The sequence below is a fragment of the Cydia fagiglandana genome, chromosome 16 (assembly GCF_963556715.1).
Source record: "Cydia fagiglandana chromosome 16, ilCydFagi1.1, whole genome shotgun sequence".
Lineage (NCBI taxonomy): Eukaryota > Metazoa > Arthropoda > Insecta > Lepidoptera > Tortricidae > Cydia > Cydia fagiglandana.
Genome location: NC_085947.1, coordinates 10,256,485 through 10,277,592, shown reverse-complemented (window position 1 = coordinate 10,277,592; position 21,108 = coordinate 10,256,485). Strand labels below are relative to the sequence as shown.

The 21,108-nt window shown below is 38.9% G+C and overlaps 1 protein-coding gene across 3 annotated transcripts; it reads left to right on the top strand.

Moving 5' to 3' along the window:
• Nucleotide 1: 1 nt before the first annotated feature.
• LOC134671943 (olfactomedin-like protein 2A) lies at nt 2-20,889 on the top strand. Of its 3 annotated transcripts, none has more exons than XM_063529820.1 (7): nt 2-417; nt 783-958; nt 15,611-15,756; nt 16,767-16,880; nt 18,391-18,627; nt 19,419-19,494; nt 20,238-20,889. In XM_063529820.1, the coding sequence occupies exons 1-7, from the start codon at nt 299-301 to the stop codon at nt 20,273-20,275; spliced, it is 906 nt and encodes a 301-aa protein (XP_063385890.1). In that variant the 5' UTR covers nt 2-298; the 3' UTR covers nt 20,276-20,889. The 3 variants fall into 3 exon arrangements, with proteins under 3 accessions (XP_063385890.1, XP_063385888.1, XP_063385889.1); XM_063529818.1 differs by lacking the exons at nt 2-417; nt 783-958 and adding exons at nt 6,968-7,071; nt 10,560-10,970; XM_063529819.1 differs by lacking the exons at nt 2-417; nt 783-958 and adding exons at nt 6,981-7,071; nt 10,539-10,970.
• Nucleotides 20,890-21,108: the final 219 nt, after the last annotated feature.

Sequence of the window (21,108 nt, the reverse complement as noted above, 5' to 3'; positions counted from 1 at the left end):
AATGGAATATTATGATATTTATGAATATTTCGGATTATATTTATTTCCTTTCTTTTCTTTATTATAATCTCACTTACTCTGGACAGTAATTAGTGCGCTAATATGTAAAGTTTCTGGCGTATGTACTCATCTTTTTCTAAGTTTTTTAGTGTAATATATAAAGTTTAACAGATCAACTTGTACTCTGTACTTTGTCTACTAGTTTTTTTTGTATATAAACGTGTTTACACTGTGGAGCCTCTGAAATTCTGAAAGCGGAAGTTGTGGATAGCATGTTGTACTTGCACCAAGTACAACAATGTCACTACCATCTAAAGTTAACAAGGAAAACTTTCGCCTGCTGGACCTCTCTAGTGACGAGGAGTCCGAAGACTTGCAGCTAGAAATAATTCCTAGCAGAAAAAAGAAAATCACAAGGTAAATAATTATTACTCGTTGTCTGATCTCTGTATATACTTGTCTGTAGGAACTTTATTCAAACAAGAAATACATGTAATATAAACAATTATAAACTAAAATTAAAAACTACAATAAAGCTACAACTAAAATAACCTATAAATAAAAAACTGGCTCCATACTTGTCTTGTTTGTGATTGTAGCCCTCAAAGTATGATGAGTTGTTTTGATAAGGGCAAGATAAAAGCTGTACTTTATATAAATACACGTACGAATTTTTAACATACTAAGAAGGTTGCACAATGAAAAAGCTTGCAAAACACTACACTATTGATATAAATTTATGTGTACTTGAAAACTGTCAGTTGTAAATATATTATTTACAGACGGGAACGCAGCAGAGGCACCCCAAAAACACCTGAGCCCAACATAGGAGCAGAGGTGCGATGTGCGCTCCGCTGGGCTCTCCGTGGCACACTATTGCTCTGGCTGCTCATACTGACATGGATCTGTGCCGCACTCTACGACCAAGTGTCCACAATGAGAGCTGCTGTTGACCATGGTGAGTACAACCGAAGATATAAAACATACTTTTTGTTATTTAAATGTTTGCTATTTAAAAAATATTATTATTATGTGTGTCATTTACATAATCTCGGGACCATGGGGTCCCGGACTTTTGGTAGGCGTGCGTGGGGCCGAAGCCAACACGTAGAGGCCCCTTGTAAATTGACAATTTACTCTAAGTGTGATGTGACACTAACCGACGATTACCCCTGTTTGCGCTATAGTAGTGCACCCAAGGACAAGCCCCGGTTAGTGTAGGACTATTGCAAGAAAAAGGAACAAAAAGAACTGGGCTATTGGGTTGAGATGCTAATGGACTGGTAACTGACTATGGAAGAAACTATGGCACCTGCCTTGATCATATGTTATAAAAACACGAAAAATAGGCAGGTGGTGACTCGCCAACTCACAATATGGGTCCCCGAAAACGGCCGCTCGCACGGAGCGACAAGGGGACAACATCGCGTGAGCGGCTCAGGGTGTGGAGAGGTGTGCACCGCTTTCTACCCAGTGGCTGTAAGCAGCCACTGTGCCAACTCGCGTCTTAGGCATGTTTCACTTCCACCCTGCGAGCATATAGCTCTGACACCCCACTCTGGACGGCCGGTTAAGGCAAGCCAGAGGTGAGAGTCCTGCGGCCCCTGCTCAGTGTTCACTCCAGCCGGCCAATGAAGGCAAGCCGGAGAGAGGGGCCTGACCGACTCTCGGGGGTATGGGACCCAAGGGACGTCACTTCCCATTCAGCTCGCCACAAGCTGCCCTGGGGGCATATTATTATTATTATTTTGTGTCTCCTTTTGGATTTCACGGGCCTATAAATCCCGGTCTTTTGATAGGCTTGCGTGGGGATATAGATCCAACACGTAGAGGCCCCTTGGAGAGCTTTAATGTCATGTAGAACGCCTGCTGGAACCCGTTCACAGGCGCAACAATAGACACCCATGAACCGGTCGCAGCAGGCATTGGGACTATTGTAGAAAAAGTGAACAGTATTCCGGTCTATGGATTGATGTTTGGGTGGACAATGAGATTGGGCTATTGTAAAAGAGGTCCGGACACCTGCCATAACAATGTTAACACCGTCATCGAGGCAGGCGGTGACTCGCCGCTGACTAGATGGGCCCCTGAAACTGTCGTAGTTATTATTATTATTATTAAAGCCTTCTTTATTTCCTTAAATGCATTAAACTCTAACTTAAATGTATTTCGTTATATTATATATTTTTCATATTAAGGACCCCTGTCGGGTATAGGCCTCCTCCATGTTTTTCCATTTATCTCGGTCTTTGGCCTTAATTGCCCAATTTTCACCGGCTATGTCTATAATATCCTTTGACCATGCTGTTCTTTTCCCATATGGTCCTGGCCACTTAGTGATTTTGCTGGTCCATCTTCCATCTGTCATCCTGGCTATGTGGCCGGCCCATCTCCATTTTTGCTTGAGTATGAACTCTAATGCGTCTATGACATTTGTTTTGGATCTTATGTGTTTACTATTAACTTTCTCTTTTAGTTTTATTTTTAGGATGCTCCTTTCCATCGCTCTTTGACAGGTTCTAACTTTTAGTTTGTTCTTATTAGTGTGCACCCATGTTTGGCAACCATAAGTGAGACTTGGTAAGATGCATGTGTCCATCACTGTTTTTTTCATGTTTAGGTTGTAGTTTCCCTTTAAGAGCTCTTTGAAACTCCAGAATTTTCTCCAGCTGATATTAACTCTGCGATCTATCTCTTCGCTGTTGCTGTCGGTGCTGAATGAAATCCGTTTTCCCAAGTAAATGTAATGGTCTACATATTCAAGTTCTTTGTTTTGTATGAAGATTTTTGTGTGTTCCCCGTTAGTCATGATTTTTGTTTTAGTATGGTTCATTTCCAATCCAACTATACAGCTTTCCTTGTCTAGGTCATTTAGCATTTGTTGTAGGTTTCTGGTATCTTCTGAAAAAATTGCTACGTCATCAGCAAATCGCAAATGGTTAAGATATTTATCAAATATTTTTATTCCAGTTTTTTCCCAGTCCAGTTGACAGAATATGTTTTGTAACACTGCTATAAATAATTTGGGTGATATTGGGTCTATATTGAACATAATTTAAATTTTTATACTCCATTCCAAAATTTATATAAAAATTAACAGTTATAAGATTACCTTGATACCCGTCTGTCCATGTGTCTCAGGCATATTTTTATCTGCTTGCTTTATTCGGAAAACTATATTTGGTCAGTAGATACATATATTATTGAACAAAATCTTTAATAAAAAACAAGTAGAAAATTGAAATGAGCATTAAAAAAAATTCAAAAGATATAATATAGTCTGGCAAACTACTTGCCAGTCAGTAAGAACCAGGGAAACGATATTCATCCCTTTCTTTTGGGGTCTATTACTGGAGACACAGTATGATTCTCTCAGTCTATGTTTGAAATGAGACAGTCCTTGGCCAAACTAGGTGCTAACATTGTTAGCTACAAAACCCTAAAAAAACTGTTTGTAGTTCAAATAAAAAAATATTATTAAAATATTAAAATTAGTTAGTTGGTACTAGATATGAGCGCCGCGCCGGCGCGCCGCCGCCGCCGACAAAATTTACGCGCCGCCGCCGCCGACGCTGCGCTATCGGCGTGGCATCGGCGTGACCTTGTTAGTTGTTAGGTACTACTACTTTCAGAATCAGATAATATAATTTTTTATCTAGTTTAGATCTTTAACGGCGCCACTCCGAATAGTTTATAGACATTCAAAATGTATTTTAGGTCTATATAATTCAAAAATATCAATGGTAAATTCAAACTTTTCTGTCTAGTAACCGCGCTACTAGTCTTAGGGCAACAAAATTGCCAATTTTGCCACCTGGTTAACTCATCCATCATTTACTGCGAATTTGACCATTGCTATCATGGTTGAATGTCTTTAAAAGGTGTAAAAAGGGGGTTGATTTCAGCGTTTTTATGTCCGAAGGTCTGGCCGTTGGCTACGCACGGAAGGGCGTCGGAAACGGAATCGGCTCTCATTGGAACTTGGCCATTGTTCAAATTTCAAGCTTTGCTCTCTTGCAGCTCAATCTATGGCCTCGCATCGCTCGCATAGAAGTAAGCCGCTACCTGACCCTCGCAAGTTTTCCGCCCCGTTTGGTGCTCTTTTAAAATACTTGGTCATTCGTTTTTGTCCGATCTTAGCTCCACTGCAACACGGCCTTTCAGGCACGACTCCGCCTGCAAGAAAACTCCAGGTTTTTAATACTATGGCCTCAGTCTTTATCGGTCTTCGGACTTGCTTACACTGGACCACTAGTTCAATTCCAAGCTCTGCTCTCTTGCAGCTTGACCTTCGGCCTCGCACAGAAGCGCGCCACAATTGGCGCTCCAGGCATTCGGCCTGTATGCTTACCTGCAGCTCAGCCTCTGGCCTCGCATGGGAAGGCGTCGGAATCAGGTCTTCGGTGTTAGGTAGAGCTCGACCTTGGGCCTCACTTTTTGACATCAATCGGTTTTGTTGGGTCGATATTGGTTATTGACGGAGCTTGATTATCCTCACTTCGGCTCTTTGGACTATCGACAAGACGTTTCCCTGATACAGTCAATCTGCTACTTTTTACTTAGCACAAAAGATAAGGACCTCGCAAAGATCTTCCGGCCAGGGTCTCGCCAAGATTAAGATACCGCGATACCGCGCGATACCGTTTGTACTGTATAAACCATTTTCGTACCTTTATTCAATAAATTATCCTTGAAATTGAAAAATGCACTTATTTTATAACTTCCTTACAGCAAAAACATGTATTTACGGTAAAATTTTGGTTTGGATTCCTTTTTCATTAATCAGAGGTGTTTCAAGGCCACGCCGCCGATTCGCCGCCGCCGCCGACCGATTTTGACCGGCGCGCCGCCGCCGGCTAAATGCCTATCGGCGCTCATATCTAGTTGGTACCTACTTCTAGGAACAGGTAACACTAAAAACATAACTCTAAATTTTAAAAACCCTGACAAAAATTGTATCAGCTCCCTCTACCGAATTTATTTTAAGAACCATTATGTATAACGTTATGCGGTAACCTTTACTATAAATAATATAATTACTATAAATGCAAACATTTTTTTGTGTGCACAAACATCGTCCTAAATTCATATACTGTCTCTGTTCCTGTGTTAAAACAATACATTTGCAAACGGAACCTCCATTTTGTCATCAACACAACTGTGTGTGTCTGTGTTTACAAATACAATACTTAGTAGCCCCCAGTCCGAAAAAATCACCTGAGATAATTCATACTATACGCACATCTGTACTGCCATGTCCAACCCCGCCTATTACACTTCACTTAAGTGCCTCCATTGATAAGACATTATAACATGTGTTGTAATTCCGTATGAGAAATGTCTGCTATTAGCTGCTTCTTTGACGTCAAATACCTTATTGCTTTGTTTGTTGTTAAATGTATTTAACATTATATTGCAAACTAAGTGGGTATTATTTAGATAATCTTATACCTATTACGCATAACTCATAGTGACGGAGCACAACTCATTACACGATTGACGATAGGTCGTCCTTCTTGCGCCCTTTATTCGTAAAAGCTGAATCTTGTTAATAAACAAGTCAGGTGGGACTTTTCAGTTGGGTTTTCTGTAGAGCGAACCGTGAGCGAACCTAATGAAATTCCATTAGAGTCCACATTTGCGTAACTATAGTCAGTAGCTTTAGGTATTTCAATAAAAGTAAACAAAATCTACCCTCAAATGGCTCTTTGATCCCGTTGAGGGTAGATGAAAACATTATGTGATCAAATAATGTAGGTTAAAGCCAGGTCGTTCTGTGACAGATCCAAGTGGTTTTGTCTTTGGTTGGTTAACGAATAAATGTTATAACTACCCGAACATGTACAAATTATTTGATTACTTTTATCTAAATACCTAAAGATAGGAATACGAGTATACATAGCAATGTCAGTAGGTAGGTAGATCATCGTAGGTAGGTTCATAACAATTGTAGCCTTCTTCGAAACTCTTCAGAATAATAAATTATATATGTGTGGTATGACGCGCCGCAGGGTAGGATACATCATCATATCATATCAAGGGTAGGTATATCAAATTCCGTTTCAGGTTTGAGAGCCACGCAAGTGTTTCGGCAATTATAGGTAATTGTACTGTTGTACTAGCCTAATACACGTATTGGATTTACGGTTTTAGTTGAAACGACAATATTACTATTAGATAGGCATTGCGGCAAGCAGTCCTCATGCTAGGTGAGCCTTGGCAAAATGCATGGTTGTATTGTATGATGATGATGATGGCACATTCAAGGCGGGAAAACAGCCAATATAAACATCATTTGGGACACGCGCGACGGCTGACATTACGTTGCTTTATAGCAGTTACACCTAATTACCGTGTGAAGTTAATATGTAGTACATAAACATAGCCATTAAAACAAATTGAAGTTAACTGGGTGCTACTTAGTACTAATTGGACCTCTTATTACACGTAGGAACTAACAGACTGCAGACAGGGAAGTGTGAAAAGACTCGTAGAAAATTAACTAGTTATACACGTGTGGTTACGTTTAAAATATATGAAAAGCTTATTTGTAGTTATGTTTTCTACACTTTAACGATTTCCGGATGCATCGTAAAGGTACCAAAAACCCAAGGTCCGGCAGGCTTATATCGCAATAAAATTAGTGCCGGTAGTACGTTTTTTTTTATGAAAGCGACTCAGTAGTAACATCTGACCAAGAGACGAAAAAGGTTCGTTAGTTAAAAGGATCGTATTAGTAAAAGTTCGAGCACACGACCAGTTTGTCGTCAAATCGTCCTGATTTATTATACAAGGGGTTTCACGAGCCTCCTGACTGCCTAATGGTTCCCTACCTCCCCTAAATAATAGCCATATAGTAAGATAACTTATCTTTTTAATAATTTCAAACTATCTAGATCTAGACAGTCAGGTCATATGATTGGGCGATGCGATGTCTTATCCAGCCGCTCTATTTCCGGCGTCTGCAGTACGCACGCGCGTCGCGCCTGCGTGACGTCACGGCTAGTTCGCTCCCCAAACTCCGAGGGGAGTACCGCGTACTACTCGACTACAAAAACATTTCTAGTAAAGGTAGTCAGTAGTCACCGGGAAAACTACCATTTGGATACCTAGGGGACCTATTCTAATAGACGTAGTCAGTTATAATATTTTACTGTTTTGCAAGTTGGTCGTTTGTGACAAGAAATAGGAGTTCTAGTTGTTTGTATTTTAGTGAAAGTGTTTTGTGGTGTATGAGGTTTCAGTGTTTGTGTAGTGTTTCATAAGAGATTAGGTACCTTGTGCTAATACTGCGTTGTTATCGCAGACTTTAATCTAATATAGGTACCTAGATCGGACACTTCGGATGTACTTACCTGCTTTTTACCTACTGATTTTGTTGCAACTTGCGCTGTTATTGCCTATTACATCAAATGTTATAACCGGAAAATGGTTCCTCAAACTATTTTAATTTTCTTTGGGAAAATTAAAACCAGCCTTTCACGATAATGAAGCTATTAGCACTTTATCGATCTTTATCTATAAGGAGAGCCATACTTTACGTTAATCGTACTTACTTTACGTAAAGTAATGTTCTTTGGAAAAACATTCCAGGCTCCAAGCAATGGTAGTTCCAAATGAGCAAACAGCCTCACGTTGAAAGTTAACACTTTAATGTTTATATTACCCCTTACCCAAGGGTAGTCGTGCCACGCAAATACTGCAGACGTCATAACCCTTCTGTAGTCCGCAGTAGAGACATTTTCACTTGGATCAGATGCAGTAATATCGTGGCTCGTCCTTACGAGTGTTACTGCAGCTCCGCGCAAGCGCGCGTTCATTCACTAGCTCGTGGTCGATATTTCTGCCACAATGTGAATTCCAAAACGTCCTAAGAATGTATGAGTTGTAACGGCACTTGCGTCATACATGCTTGAACATTATAGCGCCGTTCTCTGTCTAAAGTCTAAAGCTATGCTGTTTATCTTATCACTGTTGTTCACGTACAGGCTTTTCAGTGCACAAAAAATTAGAAAGAGACCTAGATAGGAGGGGATTCAAGCCGCAGTAATTAAAAAGTACCATCATGGTGCGCCTATTATACATATTATGTCAAAACAGGAACATACAGTTTAATTTAGTTTTATCCCTCGATTTCAATATCCCGAATATGACCCTAATACGTGTTATCGATAGCTCAGTTTTATAGTATAAAGCTTGATATGCCGTCGAAAGTATTTCAAAATCGCAAAATTTCCACTCTGATATTTCTTATTTTTGTATAGGAATTTTCGAAATAAAAGTTTCCTTTATTTCCAAAATTTACAAAAGTAGCAAATTTTTCCTAAAACTTCCGAGAACTTTTCCAACTTGTTGGAAACTTTCTGCAACTTGCACATCTGTATTCTATAGCTCCTTTGTGTAATTTACTTATGCTATGGATTCTTATATGTGACGTCCCACAGCAAAAGGTACCTTATGGCGGCTGGCGCTTACGTCGCATAGCGCCTTGGAGCGGCGTTAATAATAGCATAAGCGCCAACCGCCATAAGGTACCTTTACCCGTGGGACGTCACATATGTACTTAGAACGAGTTCTTATACATAGACCATCTTCCATCTACTAATAGCTAAATATTTACGGAAGCTACCTTATTCAACAAACAAATCGATGTCCACACAACACGGCCTTCAACTTCATTTGAATTATTACCTATAGGTACTAATGGATGCCTGCTGTTTGTCTGTATACTTTTGTATATGCGTGATTTACATTTGCTCACAAGTCTAGTACGGTTATACGGTTAAGCATGTTGTCTGACAAGACCAAGGTTCGCCAATCGCTTTCATTGTCAACGAGTAACGACCTCAAATACAATTACTTACCTCTCGATTCCTATTTTAGTAGTAGTAGTATTAGTAGTTCCTAAATTATTGCATAGCAAAACAAGTACACGGGTAACAGAGAATACAATGAATGCGAATACTTAAATGTGATGTTATCCCTTTAAGGAATCTCTTCCAAACCCCCTCACAGGATTTGCGTTCTCACGCGCGACATACACTATCTAACGCGACTTCAAGTATGGTCCCGCGCGGCAGCGCAGGTCGTGCAAAGCAATTTTCATGGGACCCCGACAAGTGAAAAAACTAAGATTTAATTTTCATGAAGTATTACTTAACACAAAAAACATATGGTTAGAATAGTTATTAGAATAAATAACTACTAGACGGAAGAAATCCAAAGGACAAATATAGCAAAAACATACTTACTCTTATGACTGCAACTATTTACTGACCAAGGGTAAACCTTTTTCACATTGACTTAAGGTCTACAGCTTGTCAGTTACGTATGTTATTGCCGGTAGTAGGCAAAGGTACAAGCATAATGGGTAATTTATTTATCAATAAGCCAGTTGTCACGTAGACCGTTCGGTGGCCTTAACAAGCTTGCAGTAAACATCTATTAGTGGTATTTAATAGAAGTAGACAGCATGTAGATAAACAGGAGTTATTAAAATAGAAGTTACATAATAACTCTGTAAAGAGAAAACTGAAATCCCAATACCTCTCTCAAATTTAAAAACAAACTTTTATCATGCACAGACTGTATTTTTTTAACAATCATCTATTAATCGAAACGATCCAAGAAAGTATATATTTGGTCTCCGGATCAGCTCAATGTCATCTTGGAACATTGTTAATGGTTTTTCATATGCTAAATTTCAGCTCAACAAGCATTCGAAACATGCTTAGCAAAATCAAGACAGCTTACATAGTAGTTTAGATACCTTCGTTATCTCTTTTGGCTACCAGAACTAACGCAAAATACGGGGCCGTACATTGACAGAGTCTACTTCAGCTTTCAGCTGACAAATTCTTCAGGTAGGTATTCATAACTCTTTGCAGCTCTTAGCCCTTATCCACTTTTATAAACGCAGCCAGATCAGGATGATAGATATTGTTTTCGTGCGAACTGCAATCATGTTATTCTCATCCACCTATTTTCCATTCCCTACTGCTTCCATTTACGACAAATTGCAGTAAGTCATGTTACTCTTAGTCATCGCGCAGGATTGAATCTATGAAATAACCGTTTGCATGGTAAAACTGCTTTCCAATTTCAGTTTCTAAGAAATGGGTATGGAAATCGATGATTTTATCACGAATATACTCGTACGCCGCGAAACCTTATGACTCCTCTTCACGTTGGGCCAACGCCAACGCCAACGAGGGATGCATTTATGCGTTAGAGGGAGCAAGTGATATTGCTATCTCATTCTACCGCATGGCTGTGTCCCTCGTTGGCGTTGGCTTTGGCCCAACGTGAAGAGGAGCCTTTAGGCACAGTCAGAGCTATGCGTAGTTAGGCCTACAAGTATCAGGCAGAGGAAGTTGGCAGACAGCCTGGAAGAGTGGAAACATAATCTGCATGTAGATGTTTCAAATAGGCGTAAAATAGACAAACATTTTTTTTTTCTTTAAAACAGATACATCAACCTAACTACGCCAACGCCTGAAACCTCATGACCTTTTGTTTTTAATTCGACTCTTGACAAGCTTAAGCACATTGATTCTCAGCCGAGAGGTGATTAACTCGCGCTATCATTCGCCGCTCGAGCGCCGGCTAGTGCACACGCGTTGTGATAAGTGAGTGAGGAAGTGTACGAATGCGGTAGCGATCCGGAGACATGGAGAGTGCGGTTCACGCGGCGGTGCCATTGCGGGTCGGCAAGAAGATGCGCAAGAGGCGGGAGCTGGACGCTCTGGTCGGGGGCGGCGGGGCGAGGGGGGGCAGGCTCCTGTCGGCCTCGAGTGATGAGGGCGAGCCCTGGGGCCGAAGGACCTCCCGCCGCCGCCGATCCCGACCCTTCGTCCGCCTCGCCGCCGCCCTGGCCCTATGCGTGTGCGTCGTTTCCGCCGCTACGGTGCTGTGGCTCTTCGTTGATGTTCGAAGGCAAATCGTCTCTCTTCGCATTGAAATGGATAGAGGTTCGTTAATTGATTGATCAATTAAAATAACTTCATTGTGATGTATTATCTTGGAATTTATAGGCAAGGGCTATATTTTAATAGACATACGAGTACCTACTTACATTCTTTGAATTTAATAGGTATTTCACACTTCACAGATATGGCTAATAGAGAGAATGATCGTATATTTTATTCGTCGTAAAAAGCCAGCTGTAGATAAAAATCTTTACTGCTGCTACTGACAATTATGACCTTTTTATAGTTAGGTACTTGTTTACGTAAGAAAATCCTCATTTGGCCCACTAACCAATTTATAAAATTTAATTTTAGTATCTCATCATTTCTTTGTATAGCGATGTTTATCTTATCTATGTACTCGTATAATTAAATCTCATAAGAGTTGTATTACTTACGTTTATGTATGTACTTATACCTAGATATTATAGGTAGGAATATAGGAACCCTTTTTCATGTGTCACAGGTACATATGGACATCTAGATTGAATATAGATAGATAGGAACAGGACATATAAGTAAGCAGATAACTTATACATAATGCTGAAAATTAAAACACAATGTAAATATTTACAACGCGGTAGTCTTAAGCCAAAGTTTTAAGCCTTACTGGCGTGAAGAGGATAAAATGGCAAAATGCTGTTTCCATCCAAATAAATCGGAATACTTAATAAGAAAAAATCCATTACTTTTTTGTAAACACTCTTACAAAAAACAATTCAACTGCATTCAATTGAACTTTAATTGACCGGTACGTTCATTAATTAAAATACTGGGACGATGAAACTGCTCAAACGTTACTTGCGTAACTTTTGAACTTTCTTGAATGACCTAACGAGCCGGTATCCGAATATAGAAAGCTCTCGTCAATATTACACCAAATCTTCCATGACCTAGACTATAGAGTGTCCTTAGAGGCTCGGCCGTGAAATTTGGCTTCCTTTCTTTTTATTTACTTATTTACATGTTCGTTTGCATGTAATTAAGTGATGTAAATAGCAAACGTTTTTTATCTCCAGGGAAACACGAAACAAGAGCTTATTTGTACATTGTGTGACCTCTATTGTTTTAAGAAACTGCACATAGGTATTAAAGACATTTGTCAGAAACACAATACAATACCTGCCTTCTTTGGTTAGTTTTTCCACAGACATCATCCGCTATCTAGATCTGTGAGTTTTTCAATGCTGCCATCACTTTTCTGTTATTTCTGGATTGGATGCTCTTTCAATTGTATATATTTGGTCTTCATTATCTCGAAGGTAAATGTTCTAAACGTTGTGTGCCAATTGAATTGGTGTGTGTGTGTGTGTGTGTGTTGACTAATCGTTCTTGAACGAGATTACTGCAACGATTTTGTGGTTGCAGAGTAAAATTTTAACTATGTAGGATTTTTTTTTCAATTTCGAGAAAAATTCAACGTTTTTATAATCACACAGATCGAGCTGTGTTCGTATCTGTAGGTACTTGTAAAATATCGTTTAGTTTATTAAGTTAAGACTCCCATGGTTTACTTTACATGTTTCGCATTAGGAATAGAAATGATTTATTTGCCATAGTAAAATATACAGTACCTAATTAAATTGTATTAAAGCAAAGTAATTTATAATTTTCATGCGCGTCATTTTAGTATCAATATAGTGATAAAACACAATTGTTAAAGATATAACTACCTATGTATATGGCCTGTCAAGTAACTTGTAAATCAGTGGGAGTGCCATTGTTCGTAGACGGGCCCCGAAACATGTCCCGCCCACGCCGGGGAGATTTGCATCTCTGTACCTACTCCGTCGATTACTCATCGTAACTTACTTTTACTTTCAGATCAGTTGAATTATTCAGTAGCGTTGTTAAATTAATGTAATTTTTTCCCTGTAGTATTTTTCTTAAATTACGAAGGTTAATAGGATGGTTAACCTAGTTAAGAAACCCTCATAAATTCCTTTTTATATCTATAAATATCAAATCTATGTATTTATAATATATTATTCATATATTTACGCCACCATTTATCCTCTCATTAGACTAAAGCATCAGCTAGGTATATTTACCTATTATATTATTATTATAGATATATAGGTAATAGGTTAAGACCACCGGTGGACGGGCAGCAGCGTCCCTCAAATTCGGTGTACTCGACTGCGCGGACTGCGATCGCCAGCCCGCCTGCCAAGCGTGGCGATTATGGCATTCACCCCCCATAAAAGGGAGAGACCTATGTTCAGCAGTGGACGTCTTATGGCTGAGATGACGATGATGATGATGAATAGGTTATCCGTCTACTACAAGTTCTTCAAGTTTCACTTTTATATTATTTATAGTTTTTCTTTGTCGTCACACTCTTGTCAGAGTGGTCGTTACAGTATTTCCTGCCGTACTTACTGTAGGTATATTGTACTTATTGTAAAAAAAATGTAAGCAAGTGTACCTACGCGGTAACTTGCCAATAAAAAGCTATCAGAATTTCATCAAAACACTGTGTATTTAAAATGCATTATTTACACCAACACGACGGTTGTATTTGCAAACAAAAATCCGCATCAGTGAATGATATCAACCATAATACATACCACTAAACTGATAGATTAGACAGTCACACGTCTATTAGGTACCTACAGATTACAACCAAAAATGCCTTCACAATAAATAGTCTAAATACAAAGCTTGCCTGTATGTGACGTTGCCCAACCTTTAAAAACATTGTAGGTACCTAGTCAGAAAAGTCCATAGGCATCAATTTTTTTTTAATTGACTATTCTATCTCTTGGTGCGTAGCGTTGTAATTTGGGTTTATGGAGTCAATCTGAAATTAGCCCACTTATTCTTGGAAACAATCAAGTCTTAGTACTTACTTGCTAATTGAATTTCCTGTTCTGCCATAACTACAGGAAACAGGTATAGGTCATAGGTGCTTAAGGTTGACAAGTCGTCGTTTTATATAATAAAATTATTTACCTACATCGGGACCTTCACAAAAACTTCCATCCGGCCTTAATCCGCATAATCCGAATAAATCGCAAAAGCTGGCCTCGGACCGCACAGCATTGTGGTATAAATTATGTATTTCATTCAGTATTCATAATAACTAAGCAATTTGAAGTCGTTATCCGTTCGCGTCAATCGATTATTAAAACACGACCCTATTAAAAACATCGTTAACGTAGGTTTCAAGGTCGCATGACCATTTAACCTATTATTTTTACTTTTATCGCGTAGTGGCCATTGTTATGCAGTGGTACTGGTAACATGTGGCCCTTAATCCTTTGTGACCCCTGACCTTATTACTAGCGAACCTTTCAGACCTTCCCTATTATATTTGATACCCCATTAGCCAGTGGTGCTCAATTGCTTTCATATTTTATTACACATTCTAGCCTTAGACGGTTTTCACATTGGATGCGAATATGCACGTCGCTCCCGCATGCGAGCGAGACATTGTATGTATGTATGTATAAACTCTTTATTGTACAAAACACAAATTTATATATATTGCATTGCTATTGTATATGCGATCCAAATCCTATCCACTGACCGATCCTGGCATTATATGTACTTCGTTTTTTTAGCATTAGAAATTAGGTAAACAATCTTGATGTGTCTTTTAATTGACAAACACATTTTAAAAATAAGTTACGGCAAATATGTAACAATTATGAATCTAATATGATCATTTATATTCTTCGGCTTTCATAAGTAATAGTTTTTGATTTTTAAAAAGCGTTTCTCAATTAAAACACATGTCAAGATCGCTTACCTTCTTGCAAGTTCTTTCTAATGCTAAAAAAACTAACTATAGGGAGTAAGAATACAATGGTCACATTATCATTGCGCGCCAAATAAATAATGAATTCCTTGTGAATGAATTCTCATGTATTACGATTACCTAATAACAATGCTGCGGCTAACTAAATGATATGGTGACTCCTTAATCCTTGACCTTATCAGGCTTATCAATCAACAACATAATGGATTGAAACAACCACATAGGTATACGTAAGTATGTACCATGTACTTGTACCATTATCATTAATTTGATAGTTCATGCTATACCTACCTGATATACATGATACATACTCGTATAAGTAAATAATTTAGTGGAATAATGGGATCCGAATTCGTTATACCTACGACTTTTATTTGACCGGTCCGTTCTTACCTGCCTTGTTGGATTTTTTGGGCATCTGTCGAAAAATAATGAGCGACAATGTTCAAATATAAGATAAGAACTTTATTTGCATACCAGTATGTTACATGGTTACATAATGGACCCGGGAAGGGTATAACAAAACATGTTGTTCACTATATCCTACCTTTATATAAATATTTATAACAGATCACTCGTGTACTCAAATGGGTTGAATATTCCTCAACATGTTTTGATCTAAAATCCTCTAAACGAGAAGGGTCTCCGATGGGCCCTTGCTGCGGGGTTCTCTTAGGTATAAAAAATCGTCGTGACGGATTTGAGACATACCGGATGAAATTTTATCAAAATTACGGAAGTATCCCTATATAAATAAATGTATTTTTTTATTATGTAATATATATGGGAAATTATTATCATCAATAAATAGTAGGTAAGTATGTATGTATTATAAATACCAAATAACAATATGAATTTCTTTTTTATTTTTGTCGCACAGTATCAACAACCAGCGGCGCCGTCGGCGACGCGCTCCAGGTGTGCCACACGGCGTCCAGAGAGCTCCGAGGGAACGCGAGCATACTCAGCGCGCGGCTGGATAAGTTAGCAGTAGAACATGCAGAACTCGTGAAGCGAGTTGAGCAGGTAATTTGGACTTTGGTTGGCAGCTTAAGCCTTTATAAGGCAGAGGGAATATATTTCCCACCTGATTTTGAACTTTATTTCAAAGTGATAGAGTTCAATTTTGCATAATTCCTGACACCCTTATGGCTTATAAATGGTTAAGGCCCCTGTACACAATGGGCCAGCGCCGGCCAGTCCAAGGGACGCAGCCCTGCGGTAGAATGAGATTGCAATATCACTTGCTCCCTCTAACGCATAAATGTGTCCCCCAGACTGGCCCACGCTGGCCCATTGTGTACAGTGGCCTTTACAAACATTTACCTGCAATAATATGTCACACGGCCGCAAAAATATCAGAAACGATCTTATTTGTACTTGTAGAGCTATAAGAGCGTGTCACACTGTCACATATTTATGCGGCCTTCGAAGAGTAACCCTGCTTACCATGACTCAGGAGATTGTATTGTGATTTTGATCGCAATAAAATTAACTTTTAGATGACTGTATTACTCGTATTGTGTAAATAATACGGGGCCTAACACATTCACTGCCAAGAACACGTTATGTTGTGTTCATTTTGTACTGGAAACAAGGCGCCCGGGCACCGAAAGTGTTTTACCGAAGCTTGAGTGACTGGTTACTATTGCCTCTTACAACTATTTTACAGATCACAGTTTTTGTTTCCAAGAATATTATAATATCGTTTATTGAATCAAAAAAAATAACCACCATGCATAATACTCCTCCTTTCTACTTACTCTGTGAATAGTCGAAAATAGCAGGTGACGTTTTCAAACCATACGGGAGATACGTCAATTGAAAATGACCTTGAGTTACTTACGCATGCAATTATCTTCCTGTCTTTTGTGTTTTCTTCATATGACTGAACCAGACTTTAAAAAAAAAACAAATTAAATTGTATTAGTAACTTTAAAACTTGAGAAAATGTACCTTATATTAAAATATTCCGATCCCTTATTATCTCATATCTCATGATGATGATGGATTGTTTACTCTTAACTTATTTTCAGACGGCCAGCGAGCTCGCGGCGGTGTCGGGCCAGCTGGCCGCCGCGCCCAAACTCGCCGACACGCCGCGCAGGATCGCCGAGCTACAGCAGACCGTCGGCTCGTTCGGATCACAGGTAACTGATAAGAGTGATAAGTGATAATAGTGATAATATGACATTAGTGTTCAAGGGTGAATGAACTTTTTCTTGTCACTAGTTGCCATGGTTACGGTCTCCTGGGTTACTCTTAAAATACTATTTCGTATTTAAATGAACCAAACATGAATTTTTTGGTAGTTATAAGGCCTTTCCATAATGGGACATCTACTAAGCACTTTTGTAGAACATGGTACAGCAACTCTTCTAAGAAACTATGCTACTATTGGCTCCTGGTTGATGGGACAGAATAATAACAAGACATAGTTGATCGACCTTTAAGTTAATCGACATAGTCCTAAAGGCTCTCCTGGGCTGGGGCGTCCCTGTGTCCATGAAAAGTATATCTCCAAACCTTTTAAACCTCTAGTAGTTCATATAGTAAGTATAGCCTATCCATAGTAGTCATCTCAACTTCTTTTTTATTTTTATTTATTTAAACTTTATTGCACAATAAATGAAGAGTACAAATGGCGGACTTAATGCCCGAAGGCATTCTCTACCAGTCAACCATGGGCTAAACCGAAAGATCTAGTTGGTGCAGGCTCAGAATACTGTTACAGTAAATGTGGAAAGAGAAAAAAAAAACACTAAACTATAATATATGACATTATATATACATGATACGTAATATTATACATAAATAAATAAATATAAGTACGTAAATATATTTTTTGCGGGTAACATCGCATCCACACGTCGTGTCATGATTAACGAACAATATGAATGTGACGTAGCCATGTCTCTTCGTTAACTTTGTATATTTTTTTGTCTGAGTGTGTTTAAGATCCTGCATATTTTTAGTCATGTTATTGCATATATTTTTAGTCATGTTTTTCTTTTTGGCTATATACTGTATACAGCACAACCGATGCTTCAACCCAAGATTTTAATACCTGTACGAAAGGTTAAGCAGACCGGTCAGCCTTAAAATATCTTTTAAAATAGATTTGTTTTTAAAAAAACAAAAATATCCGCTTCGGAACGCAAGTTAAAACTTGTGTTCATTCACATTTCAACTTGCCCTTGCCTTCTTTTGAACACAAAACCTCATTGTGTTATGAATAACAAATCTACAGTAAATATTGAAACTGGTAGTACTTCTCAATGCAGACTTGTTAATGTATCTAAAAAATTGTGCTGTCTAAGAAAATATTAACACAGAAAGGATTTTCATTTGAATTGTAACAATTGATAAAATCTTAAAAAAAAGATTTATGTAGGTACCTAATCAAAATACTGTTAATACCAAAACGATACTTACGGACGGAACTGCTAACCTTTTCTCGAAGTCTTCGTCATATTTTCAAACGCTCATAGCTTGAATGAGAATGCTACTTTTCATGCTACAATTAAGTTAATAAAAAAAATTAGGTATTAGTCATAGGTATTTTAGATGATTGTTATGTTCCCGGTTCCTGTATATACTCTAAATTCATCCATGTATGAATCAATGATTGATCCGTCAATCATTATTTTATTTTCTCAGATCACGGGTTTCGACGAAACGCTAGCGTCGACGCGAAAGCAAGCGCTGGCTGCATCCGCGGGCATAGAAGAGGTGAAGAAGCTAGTCCAAGCACTGGACGCGCGGAGCAACGAGACCATAGCCAACGTGACCGCCACCGGGAGGAGGGAGGACGAGATCAAGCAGGAGATAGCCACGCTCAACGCCACGCTGGCGGGACGCGTGGATGCGTTAGAGAATAAGATACAACTGTACACTGTAAGTCAATACTCAATCCAGTAAATATTCAAAACTTGGTGGATATAAGGGCCCCCCCACATCTAGCGTCTTTCGAGCGTCGGCGTCTGTCGGCGTCTGGTCAGCGCTATGGAAAATAACATCGCTGCACAGTTGCATCGACGCTGCGTCGACGTTGCGTCGAGCAGCGGCCATAGAATTGTAGACGCCGACGCTCGAAAGACGACAGATGTGGGGGGGGGGGGGGGTTTGGGCCTAACCATTTACAGCCAACCAAGCCATTAACTGGCGTTCCCCTCTTTCGAAACTCTATGACCAATAGTCCATACACATTGTGTGAACTGACGTTTGGCTGACATGGCAATTTTTACGTTACGTTTGACGTGCCCCTCCCCCCTCAAGAATCGGCAGACTGTTTTGTACAAAATTACAGACAAGGCGTCTCCATTTGGTTATATCCTCCAAGATTCAAAATATAAAACAGGCGACAAAATATTTACATGCTCCATCAGTTGTATTTTTGGGATACCATTTTTGTGTCTCGAGATCTGTCTTCTTACTCGGAGAACTTAGAGTGACAGGACTTCCAAAGAAAATTCAGTTTATGATATTTTTAGTTTTTAAAAAAGGTGTGATGGAATTTCTTCTGTCATATTTGTATTGATTAAAAGAGAATCTTACTTTTAGGCGCCGGTGTGTTTTAAAGTTTTAAATATCTACTTTATTTTGTATGTGTGAAGGTAGACAATTAAATGTAAAATACTATCTATGTCCCTACTTGTTATGATGAATGTTTGTCGTGTTATTTATAGAAAACGACGAGCACGGCGGCACCCACCACCACAAGTACGTCGACGACCACCACTACCACCACAGCTGTCCCGCCAGGTACATTAAATATACTTCTAATCTGCTAGAATAAATTCACAATACATAGTTATAATTCAAGCATAGACCATATTTTATTCATAGCGAATATCGACTCTACCCAGATTGTTTGTCAAAAGAATTATTTAGATATTTTAGATATTTATTATATGCCCCGTGCATGAACTATAGGAGGCGTCAGATTATTGGCGCGAGGCGTAAATGTGTCGTTTACGCTTCCGATGTAGCCCACAAGATGGCAGAACCTACTATGCACAAGGAAACGTACCGACGAAAACGGTAGCACTTGCTTTGGCAATGTAATGTGCATATGTTTCCGATTCAGGTTACAAGATGGCAGACCCACCAACGCGCACGGTCCCTATCTAAATTTAATAATAAATTACCTATTTCCGTAGCTAGCTCTCCGTCTATATTATTATGTATTATCAGTTAAGATACTCGATATGTATTCTTATCGACTTTCCTTATCGACCATTTACCTCCTCTAGTATTTATATATATTACTTCTAGTATTGTCGACTGTTTTCTGCGAGATAAGGTAGTCCTTCAATAAAAGTAAGCACTAATCTAATAATGAAAATTATTTATAGATTTCTTGAGGTAAATGTACCAGTAATTAATACTTTTTCGCTGCTAAACTGAACTACGAAAACGAGTCATATACGGTTTTTATCATTTCAATTCTTAGGTGCCTATATTTTTCCTTGGTTCACTAACAAATAACTATTTTTTCCTTTCAGGTCCCGTCAAACCAAATGTGCTAGGCGTCGGGCAGTGAGGGAACAAATCACTCCTGAACTCAAAACTAGAGTAAAGTATTAAACGAAGCGTAAAGAGATTGCTCATAATGATCTCAAGGGATCTTACGTCCACACAAATATACTGTAGTCAGAGACGTGGTAATGAAAACCCTCCTGTAAGTTAGAGATCTCTAGCTGTCAATATTTTTATGACAAAGAGACTTATAGATAGAAGGCATGGAAGGTAGAGGTAAGGAATACAATCTCCATGTATCAAAAACTGTCCGTCAAGAAACCTTAAATAGGTGACACCACAATACCTAGAATGTTTAATAAAAAAAAACAACGGGTTGCACTCCGGGAGTGCCGGCAGAAGTGAAAAGTCAATGACATTGTAACAGTTTTTCGATCAGGTCACGTGTCCGTCTTATGAATTTTCAATCTGTCGAATCTGTCGGTCACGTGACCTGTCGCGAGTTTAAAATACCCCATCACAAAAAAGAAGAAGCTAAAGAAGTTTTCACTTCAAAAATTTAAATCATTGACAGCGCACTTCACTCCGTCAATAACGCCTATGTTCTTAGCTACTCTAGCGCTAGTCTGGAGAGATTTGGAACTATTATTTATAGCTGACAACTGGACACTTTTGCAACAGTTCTGCCATAAGAGATTGACGTCCTTCCTCTACCGTCCATAATAGAAGGGCCGTATTTTGGTTAGGGAGCCGTAAAGAGTATTTACTAGCGAGCGCATACATGGAAAATCTTGGATAGTATATAACCTCCAGATATGCTGCTCACCGGACTAATCTGATGTTTCAAAGCACTTATAGATGCTAACAGATATATTTGAGCGGCCAACATGCATACAA

Coding starts and splice junctions, on each gene's coding strand:
- LOC134671943 (XM_063529818.1), top strand. CDS start 10,670: ATGGAGAGTGCGGTTCACGCGGCGGTGCCATTGCGGGTCGGCAAGAAG. Junction 10,971..15,610: donor TCGCATTGAAATGGATAGAG/GTTCGTTAATTG, acceptor TTTGTCGCACAG/TATCAACAACCAGCGGCGCC. Junction 16,881..18,390: donor TCGGCTCGTTCGGATCACAG/GTAACTGATAAG, acceptor TTATTTTCTCAG/ATCACGGGTTTCGACGAAAC.